The sequence below is a fragment of the Larus michahellis genome, chromosome 2 (assembly GCF_964199755.1).
Source record: "Larus michahellis chromosome 2, bLarMic1.1, whole genome shotgun sequence".
NCBI classification, from domain to species: domain Eukaryota; kingdom Metazoa; phylum Chordata; class Aves; order Charadriiformes; family Laridae; genus Larus; species Larus michahellis.
The window spans coordinates 152,170,105-152,183,069 of NC_133897.1; the positions used below are offsets into that span (position 1 = coordinate 152,170,105).

Genomic DNA, 12,965 nt, shown 5'->3' on the forward strand with positions numbered 1-12,965 from the left:
GTATAGTCATGTATCTATGTAGTCACAGAATTGTACCAGTGACTCGCAATCAACAAATTTTCCTCTCCAGTGGGTTCTGCACACAGGAAATAGCAACATACTTAAATACTGAGCTGAATATTCTAATATTAAATGTGACACCTGGTAGATCACTTTTTAAAAATATAAGCTTATAAAAGTCTTGGTCCAGTTTATTTGGAATAAATCCACTGAAGAAGAAATAAAATATACAGAAATGCATTTTTTCCATGTAAAAAAGTACCTAGAGTCAGTGGTTTATGCACTTGTCTGACCAAAATGTATGTCAGTTCAAACAAGTGGAAAAACAAAGTGTCTTATTAAAAATATGAACAGAAGTGTTATAGTGACAAATATTTTGTAGCTATATGTACAGGCAATAGTGAAAATATTTTAATAGAACTTCTAGGAATACAAAGAAAACTATATTCTGGTTTTGAAATTTATTTATTCTAAAAGAAAATGGTTTTAGCATGAAGATTCTTACAACATCCATTTTACCCTGGAACAGGAAAAACTTTAAAAATGTAAAAGTCAGAATACTTCACTGATTATGAAAGTGTCTAATTATTAGAACCTTTATAGAATGACAATACTATATATAAATGTAACCTTATTTATTAGCCTCTGTAAATTATTCCTGGATGCTGCATTATGGAGAAAATGCAAGCTGCAACATTATCTCAGGAATAGGTGATATGATAAAGCTGCTGTCATTTTCCACTGTTGAAAACAACCTTATCAAAATTAATTTGTCAGGGAAGAAGACTTCATTTAAAACTAGTCATGGGTAGTGCACAATATAATTGACCACAACACAATACATCCAATTTAGTTTTCTTTTAATTAAGGTATTTTTGCACTTCTAGTAAATCTAATAAAAATTACAGTATTTTAATGAATATCAGAACTTGCAAATGACAGGTGAAAAACTTTGTGTATTCGAGCTACGTTCACTGAGAAACAGGATATGAAATAAAGCTATTGTTAGATACGCGCACTGATTTTGCAATACAGTCCTATGGACACTAGTAAAGAAAAAGGAAGCCATTTGAGCTTCATGAATAAGATCTGGCCCCCAAAAATATCAGTGTTATGCACCAAATGTAAACCATAAGCATGCAATAGGGTTTCATGTATGGATGGTTGTGGCAATACAAAGCACTATGGATTCCAATTAAATTCCCCTCATTGAGATATCAATCCATAAGTATTACATTGCTTAAACAGGAGCATAACTTCCTCCTGATCTTTTCATTCAAAATTAAGGCAATATAAAAGGAATGATCTAAAAAAAAATTATTCCCCAAATTTACTTGTTCTGAATTACAAGTGGCAGATGACAATGACATTTATACACAGATGATCTAAAGACATCTATGAGCTTAACTCCACTGGCATCTAAGCATGCTCTAAGTTCTGAGCTTTGTTGAATTTATTTTCTATAGGTAAAACCAAACAAATTAATATTGGATAAAGTATCCTTTTTTTGCTATTCTTGTTGGGTTTTTTTTCTAATAAATCAGACAATGGCATTTCCTAGGTCATGGCACTGAAATACTCTGTATTTCCCCAATCCTACTAATTATATTAAAATGAACAACTAGTATATGCGTATCTGGAAGAGACATGGCCATCTACCAAAAACTACTAGTCAAGTTGTTTAGCGTTGAGAAAAATCAATTCTTACACATATACTCTGAACATTACACATCACTTCATTTGTTTGTCTCAAGATTCAATGACCATTGGTAGGGAACAATAAGACTTATATCAGAGGAACTTTTTAAAGATGAGTCTTTAATCAAGAAGAGTCTCCATGGCAAACAGAGAAAAAGAGATAAGAAGCTCATTAGTGGGTAATCACCTTTAGCAACCTTCTGCAGAATTCTGAGTTGGATAATTGCATTAGACAAAATTAGGACAAGTTCATTAGAATGGAACCACAAAGGTCTCTGTATTAAATGTAAAGTTAGGTGTTTCTGATATCAAACATAGACTCATAGAAGGAGCTATTGAAAATAATTAGTTAATTTTTTTATCGAGCATAGACCAAAAGTATCATTACAGTAATTTGGTGCATTAAGTCTTTAAGCCATTATGCCTGATGTTAAAACTTAAATCAAGAATCTGTCACATTCTTAGGTTATGCTTCAGTAATTGATAACCACCACTATTAAAATGTGTAGGTTGTTGTTCTGGTTTTTTTATTTTTAATTTGTCAAGCTTTTACCCATTAGATTCTTCACTGCTACTTCTTAGAGCACTGTCTTCTCCAAAAAATGTTTCCTTTCTGCAGTAAATCAGTAAATGAGTTTCTGCAGTAAATCAAGTCACCTCTTCATCCTCTTTCACATACACTGAAAAGTTTGAGTTTCCTCAGTCTCTAGACAAAATTACAATTTTGAAACCTAGTGGAACTTGTTTCCTGTTTTTCTGAATCCTTTCCAATTTGTCAACTCTTTTTTGCCCTAGAGAGCACTTTTTTGTCACTAGAGAGTGACAATATTCAGATAATGACCTGTCTAATCATGAATAAAAATAAATATGTTTTCCATATTCTTGTGTGATAGTCTTCTGCTTACGCACTGGAGTTATGTTTAACCACAGGATTACTTTGGGATTTTATAATTCCAATTCAAATTTACACTGTGTATTTTCACATCCCCTTGGAATAAAAACAAAATGTATGCAATGTTCTGCTGAAAAACATTGAATCAAAAGTACAGTGTAACAGTGTGACTGTGATGACTGGCTGGCAAGTGGAAGCATCAGTCTTAAGTCTCTCATCTTCCTTATTTAAGAGTACAATTTTTTATGCCAATTCAGTTTAAAATTGGCAGATCAAGAATTTGAACAATGGTCTACAGTGAAGTCCATTAGCCTTCTACTTTGTTCCAAATGTAAGTTTTGTGTAAGTTAACATATTCTCATCAAAACTTTTTTATAATCATCTCCGCAAAAAAAAATTTGGATTTATGCCTTGATTGGGTATCTTCTTTGTAAAAAAATGTTCTAACATTTTTCTGGAAGTAGCAAGGGAAGATTTAGGAGTTATAAATAATTTTACTAGAAAATATTATTAGTAGTAATAACTTTGTATTTTCTTCAAGACCATGGATAAACATATTAAATAGCTCTATGCCAAAAAAAGGAAACAATAGAATGGTGTTTCCAATGATACACATTTCCAATATATAACCACTTTTTTTGTGGTACTGGTCAACCAGGCTTTAACCCAACTGAATTTTTATTTTTTTTTAATCAGAAATTTATCAGAATGCTAACTTCAGTTGGAATGTTTGTATAGCCCCTTCAAGTTTTAATGTTTTATAGCCCGTGCAAGACTGCATCATTTTTTTCAGACAAATATAAATGTTACATTCTGTAAAGTTAACCTGTGAATCCAGAAAGGATCTCGAGCTTGCCTGACATAACAGTGTTTCATCAAAATACTATATTATATTTGGTTGTGTGTAGTAGTGATAATTTCTCCATTTTATCAGGTTAGCTCTTTTCATTACCCTGCAAACATTATTTCTCTCTAATAGCCTCAGAAAATAAGATTTGCCCATAAAATAGGATTCCCCACTACTGCTATATTTCTAATGTGAGCAAGAGAAAAGGATTTGACCTACAATATTTGTTAGAAAACAAGGGATATCACATATATAGAAGTATTAAGATACCAAATCTAACTGAGAATGAGGGGGAGTCCCTCTAATTCAATTGTTTTGGTAGTTTCAAATTTCTATTTGCTCAACATCCATGTTAATACTTAACAAGAAGTCAATGCTTAGGAACTATTAATGGATCCTAAATTTACATTCCCATAGTTGTAAATATGTTGAACACAGACATTTATAGTATACTTATTACTAGGTTTCTAGTTCTTCTTTCTTTATATATATATTAAAATATATGAGAAATATAATTTTAATAGGATATTGACTTAAAAATTAGTAGAAGCATATGCTGAGATACATCATATATGTAAGCAAGAGATCAAAATATTCAAAAAGGCTTGTATTTCTTTAATCGCAGTCTAAAAGTTAATAATTGAAACAGAGATTTAAAGTTGTTCATACTGATAAAGATAATGTAGATCTTTGAGAACATTACCGTAGCATTTCTCTTACCTCTACAGATAGGAACGGGGAAGTCCCATGATGCCGTATTCATGGAGTTAGCTATGCAAGTAAGCTGAGGGTGGCCATCCAAAATATATCCAGTTACACAGCTGTATCGGATTTTGTCACCAACATCAAATCTTGTACCATACAAGATACCCTTTGGTGGAACTCCTGGATTGCCACAGGAACTACTCTGTAATTCTGGAGAAGACATATTTATTATTACTTGTAATGTTTTTATAAATCAATACTTCATTTTGCTGAAGAATACAGAACACATAAATTATGGCAACTTTGGGTAGATAGTGTGTTTTCATGGATATTGTACAACTCTGAACACTGAAAAGCCATTACTGACTTAGTCTATTATGTATCTACTTATGTACCCACATACCCAAAGGCAGAATATTACAGAAAAATGAGCATGAAGTTTTCCTTAAGCTCCAGCTGTAGATATATTCATATATTTTTCTTAATTGATAGCAAAGAACTCATTACATAGGAGGAAGAAACAAAGGAACTTGATGTATTGCTGACTCAAGTTATACAAATGCAAAACAATAAACAAAACTGTAATACAGACATAAAAGAAGATCAGATTTGAATCAATCAAAATTTGGAAGAATAAATAAAAGTACTCAAGACAGAACACTAGGAGGAGGTTTTAACAAACATACGCCTGAGCTTATGGACAGGAAGGTGTTGAATGATTTAGTAGATTTTAGACAATGAGACAAAAGTGATGAGATACTGTGGGTAACTGATTTCTGAGCAAAGGATTGGTTAATTTAAACAGATGGAATACCACAGATCTGGGTGACTTCTACTCTTAATGTAGAACTTTAAACCATTGTGAACCCAAAACGGGTCACAGCTCTGCTGTTAGTTTGATCTCTGAGGACATTATTTAGAGTTCAGTTTTACTAGCTGGTACTCACCCCCCAACTGTGTACCCTTTTGACTGATGTTTCAGCATCATAAATGTGAATATGTTAACTATGCAGATTAGTTGCTGATGTTGTCGCGGCTATTTCTTTCTTTCTCTCTCTTATATAATAAACTCTGTGGAACTGGATTTGACTTTCATTGCCTTGCACAAGGACACAGTGCCTAAGTAAGAAGATAGCCTGTTTCATCTTGGTCACTTCAAAGCTCACCTAAATGGTTGATATTCTTACTACTCCAACAAAACTCTTCTGCTCAAATCTGTGTCCTCAAATCTGCTTGCAAGCTTTACAAAGAAGGCAACGCTGTAGTTGACCCCTGCATATTTGTTCAAAGGGATTTCTCTTAAATCCGTAAAGGTTTTCAAGGACACCCCAGTTATTATGTATCATCATAGCATGTCAAAATAGAGGTAAGAATACCATCCTGTGGATTTTGGTTGTCTTATCAATCATATTATATTAACTTGAAAACTCTGCTGGTACACAGTGGTTTTATTTTCAGCTTCTCCAAGCAGATGAAATCTTTTAGAGGCCTGTATTTCTTAGTGCTTTATAAAAAGGTCACAAAAAGATTCTCTGTCCTTTGAAAAGAAGAATATAAAGATTAGTGATGCCTTTAACAGTCACTGCCTAAAATTGCTTCCTTTCTTCTTACTGCTGTCTCATCAAGAATTGCCTACAGAAGGCAATATATTCATATGAAAGTATATTATATTTTAAAGCACTAATTAAAAATCACCCTCCTTCTAAAACTCATTTTTCAGTTGCAATACTATATGACTTGTCTAAAAAGAATACTTGGCATTTTCCATTAACTTTTTAATATTATGAAAGTGGCTAGTGAGTATGTTACTACTTCTAACCCATCAGGTCATTTTGTTTCTGATTCTAGATAATAAAGTAGAAAATAAATTGTACAATTTAGAATATATTGGTTTCTTCTGTGAATATTTTCATTTTGGACTTATTCAAGTGCATTATTTTGAGGGGGTGTGTGTAATTCACCAAGTAACTGTATTAGTCTTCTTTGATAGGTAGTACCTATTTTCAAATTGACTGTGACAGTGCACTACTAACTCCCTGCCATTTAAAGCTGCGGATCGTTACCTTGAGACTGTCACCTGTCAGGGAACACAGGAACTGCCAAACTAGATTGTAATTCCTGTTCAGCTCTGCACAGATTCTTGACTTCGGTGACATTCTGATATTCAGTAATGATATGAAGCATGGAGAAGGATTTTGTAATTTGGCAGAACTTCTCCTTGTTCATGTACTCTGAAAATAAGCATAATTTAATTTTTTACAGACTCCTACTTTTTTACATTTTTATTGTGTACTATTGCTCATCTTTTTAAGGCAAGCTGACACAATTGTTTCAGTGTCTCTCCAAGTAAGAATTTTCTTTGTCCTAGATTTAATTGTCAGTTATCTCTGAAATCATGTGCATTGTTTGCTTGCGCAAAACCAAAATGTTTTTTTAAAAATCAAGATTCCACCTGTAAGTGAGGTATGTGTGAACTTACTTGTCCTTTATTTTTTTTAACATGATAATAAAAGACCAAGATCAAAATACCCTTCGATGCTTTTCAGTAAGTTTCTGTTTCATTAATTCCTATTAATGTCAATGGAAATCCTGTTCAAAGACTGTGGGTAGAATACGCCTCAGAGACTTCTGCTTAGCAGGAATGGACACACTCCTTTAAAGAGTTTAATTAGCAGAAATTCAGCCACTTCTAAATACTAATTAATAAGCTATTCAAATTAAATCACATTAAATATAATTTCTTTGTGACAATAGTTTCAAAAACAAGGCTGGCAGAAGTAGAGATTCTCAGCATTCACTCAAGGAGAAACAAGTCATAAACAGATATGGAAACTTCAAATTTACTTTCTTTTTATTCAGATTTTAAGTCAGGATTTTTTTCTTTTATGTTATTTATAAAATCAAAAGTAGCACCTGTCGTCCCTAAATTTAAGCATGAAATTTATAATTTAATGTCCAAATATCCAGAACAAGTATTTGTCATATCATTGGATTGCACTGAGTTCAGTGGGAACCATTTGTATTTTCTCTGCTACAGATTAATGTTCTTCATACACTAAATCTGATATTAGAAATTTAGGGACATAAGGAATTTTGTCTATTTTTAAAGGGTTGATCCATATCTTTATCACAGTTTTTGTTCACAGCTATTACAAATCATTATGATCCCATTTTTCCTGACTTAAAGTGAGGATACTTTACACTCTCAATATCAAATGTATACCTTTATGAGCACTAACTCATTGAAAAACCTATGAAATATCCCAATAGAGGCTAATATTTGTTTCATTTATTATTTTTGATTGGATATTCCTGGTATCCCCACACTGTCAGTTTGGATATCTCCCTGTATCACTGCATGGCGCTAGTCCTAGACTGTGTGTTCACTGGTGTCTACTATTCCAAACACTAATTTCTCTGCCAGACAAACTTGAGTATCGTTCAGGGAATATGCCATTCTAGGGACTACTCCAGCTGTCTTTTGGGACAGGACTTGATGTAACTGGAAATACTAGAACATAGCTGTAGACAGATATCCCTTGGAAAAACAATGAATGTGTAGTTTGTCTTATTGACAAGTGAGAATGCTTTGGTATTGAAGACTCAGGACTGATGTCGGAAGTGCTGCATGTATGGATATGAGTGTTATACAGTCCAAGGGTCCCAAATATTAGGAAAGATGATAAATTTGTAACAATATGAAGTAGCCTGAAATTCAGTTGTCAAAAATTCACCTATATCAAATCTCATAATGGTTTGTTTTAGTTGCACATAGTTTTTTCAAAGGTTTTATAAACTAAAGAAGTCACTTAGATGCATAGTCTCTACCTCATAATATTTGCTTTCTTTCTTTTCTGTCCTCATTCACATTGCTCTCTATATATGAGTAAAAATGGTCTGGATTTATATCTGAAAGGGAGTAGAATAATCAACTGATGAGTAAAGAAATACCATTGTATTCCTACATGCATATTAAGATGTACGTGTACATACCTTTCCCACTTGAATTTACAGGGTGAGGGAAACCACAAGAAAAATTTGGAGTAGGCAATATCAGTTCAGTGAAGGAAAAAATGAAAAACTTAGTATCTAAGTGGCAGTTTAACTCCACAAATATGTATTGCTCAGGGAGCAAAGAGACACTATAAATTAATGCTTTGAAAGATCTACCATAAGCAATACAGATTTATTAAAACAGAGATTAAATTAAAAAAAAAAAATCCCCTCCCCCAAAATCCAGGTCTCTGTAGTAATTCAACAATAAAAGTGATTCCAACATTCCTTGATTCCAACAGATCTTCCACCTCAAGATACAAGTGCAGAATGAAGAGTCACTGTTCTGAAATTCACGTTTGTTTACAGCAGTAATAGAAATAACAGATTGTCTAACAACCAAAACTTTTCTGAAGTTACTCCTTTGCGTTCTGGATTTTATGTGGGTCAATCAGAAGATACTGTGATATTCTGGTATCTATCTATAAATAGGTAGGCAAGAGGAAGCGTGAGAAAGATATTTTTTTTCCCTAAAGGAAAACAAGGTAAAACATGATTTTTTCTTCTCATGTTCTTAATTGCTCTTTCTTGATAGACAAATATCTTAGTAATAGTAACGTCACTGAGGATCTCTACTGTTCAGTAAAGATAATACAGCCAATTACATTGCATAGTTTCTTTACCTGTTTCTTAATGAATGACGTAATTTTGCTTTTTTCTTCCCTTTGAAATTATTTTCATGCCAATAAATGACAGAGGAACTTGATTATCTGAAGTAAAGCCACTGATTAGTATAAGGGTATCTTTTAAAACTGTATCCTGAAGGAACTTTAAATGTAGATTTTTATACTGAATTTGATTTTGGTTCTAAGTACATTGAAACAATCACTGCATTTGTCTTCTTTGCAAGTAGCACAACAAAATTAAAATCATATGTTATTTGTATAGGAACAAACCTATTTCAGCATTAAGTAACTTAGAACTGCATTAATATAATTATTCTAGAAGGAAGAGAACAACACCAACAAGAAGAACAGCAAAAGACCCTCCAGGATACGTGAAGGAAACAAGTGGTAATTGTAGCACTGCAGTAACATTGATACAGTGAGCATGAAAAATGTAATACAGGAAATGGTCCAGGGTTTGCAATATATTCCCTTCACATGCAATACACTGTTTGGAATATCTGTTTAAATCAGCTGAAGACACAGAACAGCACTAGAGAGCTCAAAGACCATGCAAAAAGACAATGGCAGTTGCTAATTTTACCATATGACAGCATAATTCAGCACCAAGTGAAATCAACAAAAAAATTACTGTAAACTTCAGTAGATATGGTTAAATCTGACATTTTCCCATCAGACACAATTCTAACGTGTTACCTGAAGGGAATAAAAAACAAGTAAAGACCAAATAGCTAGGAGAGCTATACAGTTAACAGCACCAGTCACCCTTATTTGGCTTTACCAAATTCCACTTGACTTCAATTAAAGCTTTATCTGCACTAAATTCCTGTAGAGCTGCTGAGGGCACCAGTTAAACCCTGAGTATGGCTGGAAGGTTAATTTGCAGAATCACGGAATGGTAGGGGTTGGAAGGGACCTTTGGAGATCATCTAGTCCAACCCCCCTGCCAAAGCAAAATTCACATAGTGCATGGACTACATGAAGTTTTGGAATGGGTGTAGACTTGCAAACGTTGCAGAGGTTGCTCCATCCACACTGTTGTGAAAGCATTCAACCCCATCAGTATAGTCCAAAGCCTGAGGCACTGTATCTGCCACACACGGTGGTTGTTCAGCTTCCCAGGTGGATGGAACCCAGAAAGATGCACCCTACCTGACATGCAATGGCTGTGTAGATATGTCCACATGTGAGTCATAACAGGATTGTTCCATTCACACTGCAATGATCCTGAGTGCTTTTTTGGCATAGCTGTATTCTATAGTCAGCTAGGAAGAGGCTGATGTAATTACAGAGCAAAACTTTTTTCAGAGCCCAGGACAATTAAAATAAAAACTAATCCTAAAACCTATATACCATATTACTATTCCTCCTACAATATGTGTTTCTTACTATGCCTTTTCAAGTTACACAAAAGAATTTCATCTGCAATTTCTGAACTGTTATGGTAAGAAATATTTCACTGTATTATTTATTCTTATTCCACTGTTGCATTAATGCCTCACCTTATTTTGCCTTATGCTAGGTAGTTTGTAAATGCTGCATTGTTCCTCACTGTCTGTCCTTACCTTGGTTATTTACAGTAACCAAAGGTATAAAAAGCTAACTGAATTTAGAGTAAGGCAGTTTGCCCACTGAAGGATGATGTCATAGCACAAACAAGTTGTGTGGCATCACACAGACAGCGTCTCCACACAAATTTCACAGACAAGAATAAATACGTATGTCAAATAAATTTCATTAATTTTATATATTTAATGCACTGTCATATCTAGATTCCTACTGAAATTAGGGTTCCATTTTTCAAGGCATAACACAAATATTAGGAAGATGTATAGGTTTTATATTCAAGATGATAGGAATACTGAAAGCAGAGAACAGAATGAAATAAAACACATTTTATGGAAAAGTACTGGGACTTCTTAAGGCGACTTAAGAAGAAATGTAAGAGTTGACACTTGGGAACTGATAGGCATTGCTAATTAGTGAATTGATTCTTAAATGGTTACAAAGGCTAATCTGAAAGTTTTATGGTTTAAATGATTAGAAAGTAGAGACCAGCTAGTCTTAAAAGAAAGCATGCAACATCTCTTTCAGCCTACTGTTGGAAAAGGTCATCTGAACTAACCAGTATATAGTCTAAGGATATGTACACTTCTCCATGGCTGATCAGCCATGCCTCATGTCTGACTTATTAGCCAAGGCTTCCCCGCCACAGGCCTTTTTCACAAATTGTGTCTTAACATTAAAGGCAGAGAACTTCTGGTATGTTGAACTTTTCAACTTGTTTAAAAAAAAAGAGAGAAAAATTATTTCTGCTACAGATGGGGTTTAAACTCAGGGTTTAAAACTGGAATTTAAAGTATAAGATGTGTATATGGGATGTGTCACGGACATATCATTAGAGAAAGAAAATCAGTTTTCTCCTCATGAAAGGGCTTTCAACACATGAGAACTGGGCACTAGGTGGCATCTGAAACATGCAGAGCTGTTGTTTGACCTCACAGAGTAACAAACATTTCCTTCTGTATATATCAGTGGTAACATAAAATTCCATTTTTTTTTAAATATATATTACATATACTTGGTATATGTATGTGTTGGTATATATAAGTTAATATATAGAAACACTATTAGGAAACACTGTAGTGCCCTGTTAGAAGTACAAATGTTTGACATCTTCGCAAAGGACATGCTGCTTCTTACAGTGAAATTTCAGTCTGATTTCCACCATTATTGCTGGTATGAAGTATTCCTTAACAACATTGTTTACAGAAACCATTTTTACAAAGTTAGAGCTATATCCCTGTACTTATTTTCTAGATGCTTCTGTCTTAGCCATTTTGACAAAAGAAACGTAGGCCTTAATTCTTCAATTTAGTTTTCATTTAGAAAGTTTTACAGTTTAGAATTTTCCTTTAGAAGATTAAATCATTATGACTGTTGGTTTTTAGAACCATCCTTTCTTGACAGAATTAATGTCCTTCCTGTATTTGATGGCAGAGGATCATAATCAGCCTCCTAGGATGTCATAAGGACGTTGCCAAACTCTTCAGAGGTTTTTTCTTTTTTATATTTCATAATGAATCTTAACTGGGAGGTTGAGACTACTGCTCAATAGGTAGAATATGTAGTGGTTAGGCAGTACTTTTGTTTAGTCAAGACTCAATTGCTATAATTACTTTTCTGAATGTTCTTATATCCTTTCAGCTGAACATCTCCTTTAGAAAAGACAAACTCTTTATCCTTTTATGTGTATCAAGGTCTCAGCACATCAGGTGAAATTCAAAATCCTTAATCCAAGCTTCCTTTTAAAGTACTTTCCTGAATGGTTCATGATGCACCAGCACATCTTTCAGTCTATGTATAGGTTTGATACAGCTTATTCAGTTAACCATGTTTTATTATATTGCATAGCTATCATTAATATGCATTCATACTCTAAAGAGTGTAAATTTGTGGTGATGTATATATAAATGTAAAGTAAAAATATTACATCCTCAAATGCAACACATCTTATTGTGAAACAAAATATTTTTATCAAAATGATGAAATAAAATCTCCACTCCATATCAGAATGGAAGTGTAATCCCCTCCTCTTTACAACAGACTCGACTCAAGGATCCTGCATTTAGAATATAGCTGAAAACACTGATGATATATTAAGCAAGAGAAAGTTTATAATTGAAACTGTGCAATTAATAGTAGTAAAAATATTTTATTTTGCTCATTTATCTCAGTGTTTATGATATGACTAAGAAATACATCAAAAATGAAGATCTTGCATTATAAAGTGCTATTCTAAGACTCCTTTTTTCTATCCACAATCATACTGTTAAGGTCTGAAGCAGATGGCTACCTAATAAAGTCCTTTTTATTAGAACGGGTCTTTTTGATTAATGTTCATCTTAGGTATAATATGAATTTTTCATTTAAAATGTCCAGACACTCGAACATTTAAAAATACTGGGTCAAGGATATATGCATGATTCTGCTTTTAATGGTACTTACCCTGATAATTTTGCAGTGCTGAATTGCATTATGGCCTAATGACTCTACTGCATAAGGTGAAATAATATAACGTTACTGATCTTGTCCAAATTACTTACATGATGATTCATTAACCAGGAAAGATAGTGTGATTAAA

General features: G+C 33.4%; 1 protein-coding gene across 3 annotated transcripts in view; it reads right to left on the reverse strand.

The window, feature by feature from the left end:
* Nucleotides 1-12,965, reverse strand: part of CSMD3 (CUB and Sushi multiple domains 3) — a 684,352-nt gene that overhangs the window by 524,485 nt on the left and 146,902 nt on the right. For all 3 annotated transcript variants that reach the window (XM_074577705.1, XM_074577704.1, XM_074577703.1), the window contains exon 4: nucleotides 4,158-4,352. In XM_074577705.1, the coding sequence (XP_074433806.1) occupies nucleotides 4,158-4,352 (195 nt within the window). The remainder of the gene's footprint in view (nucleotides 1-4,157; nucleotides 4,353-12,965) is intronic.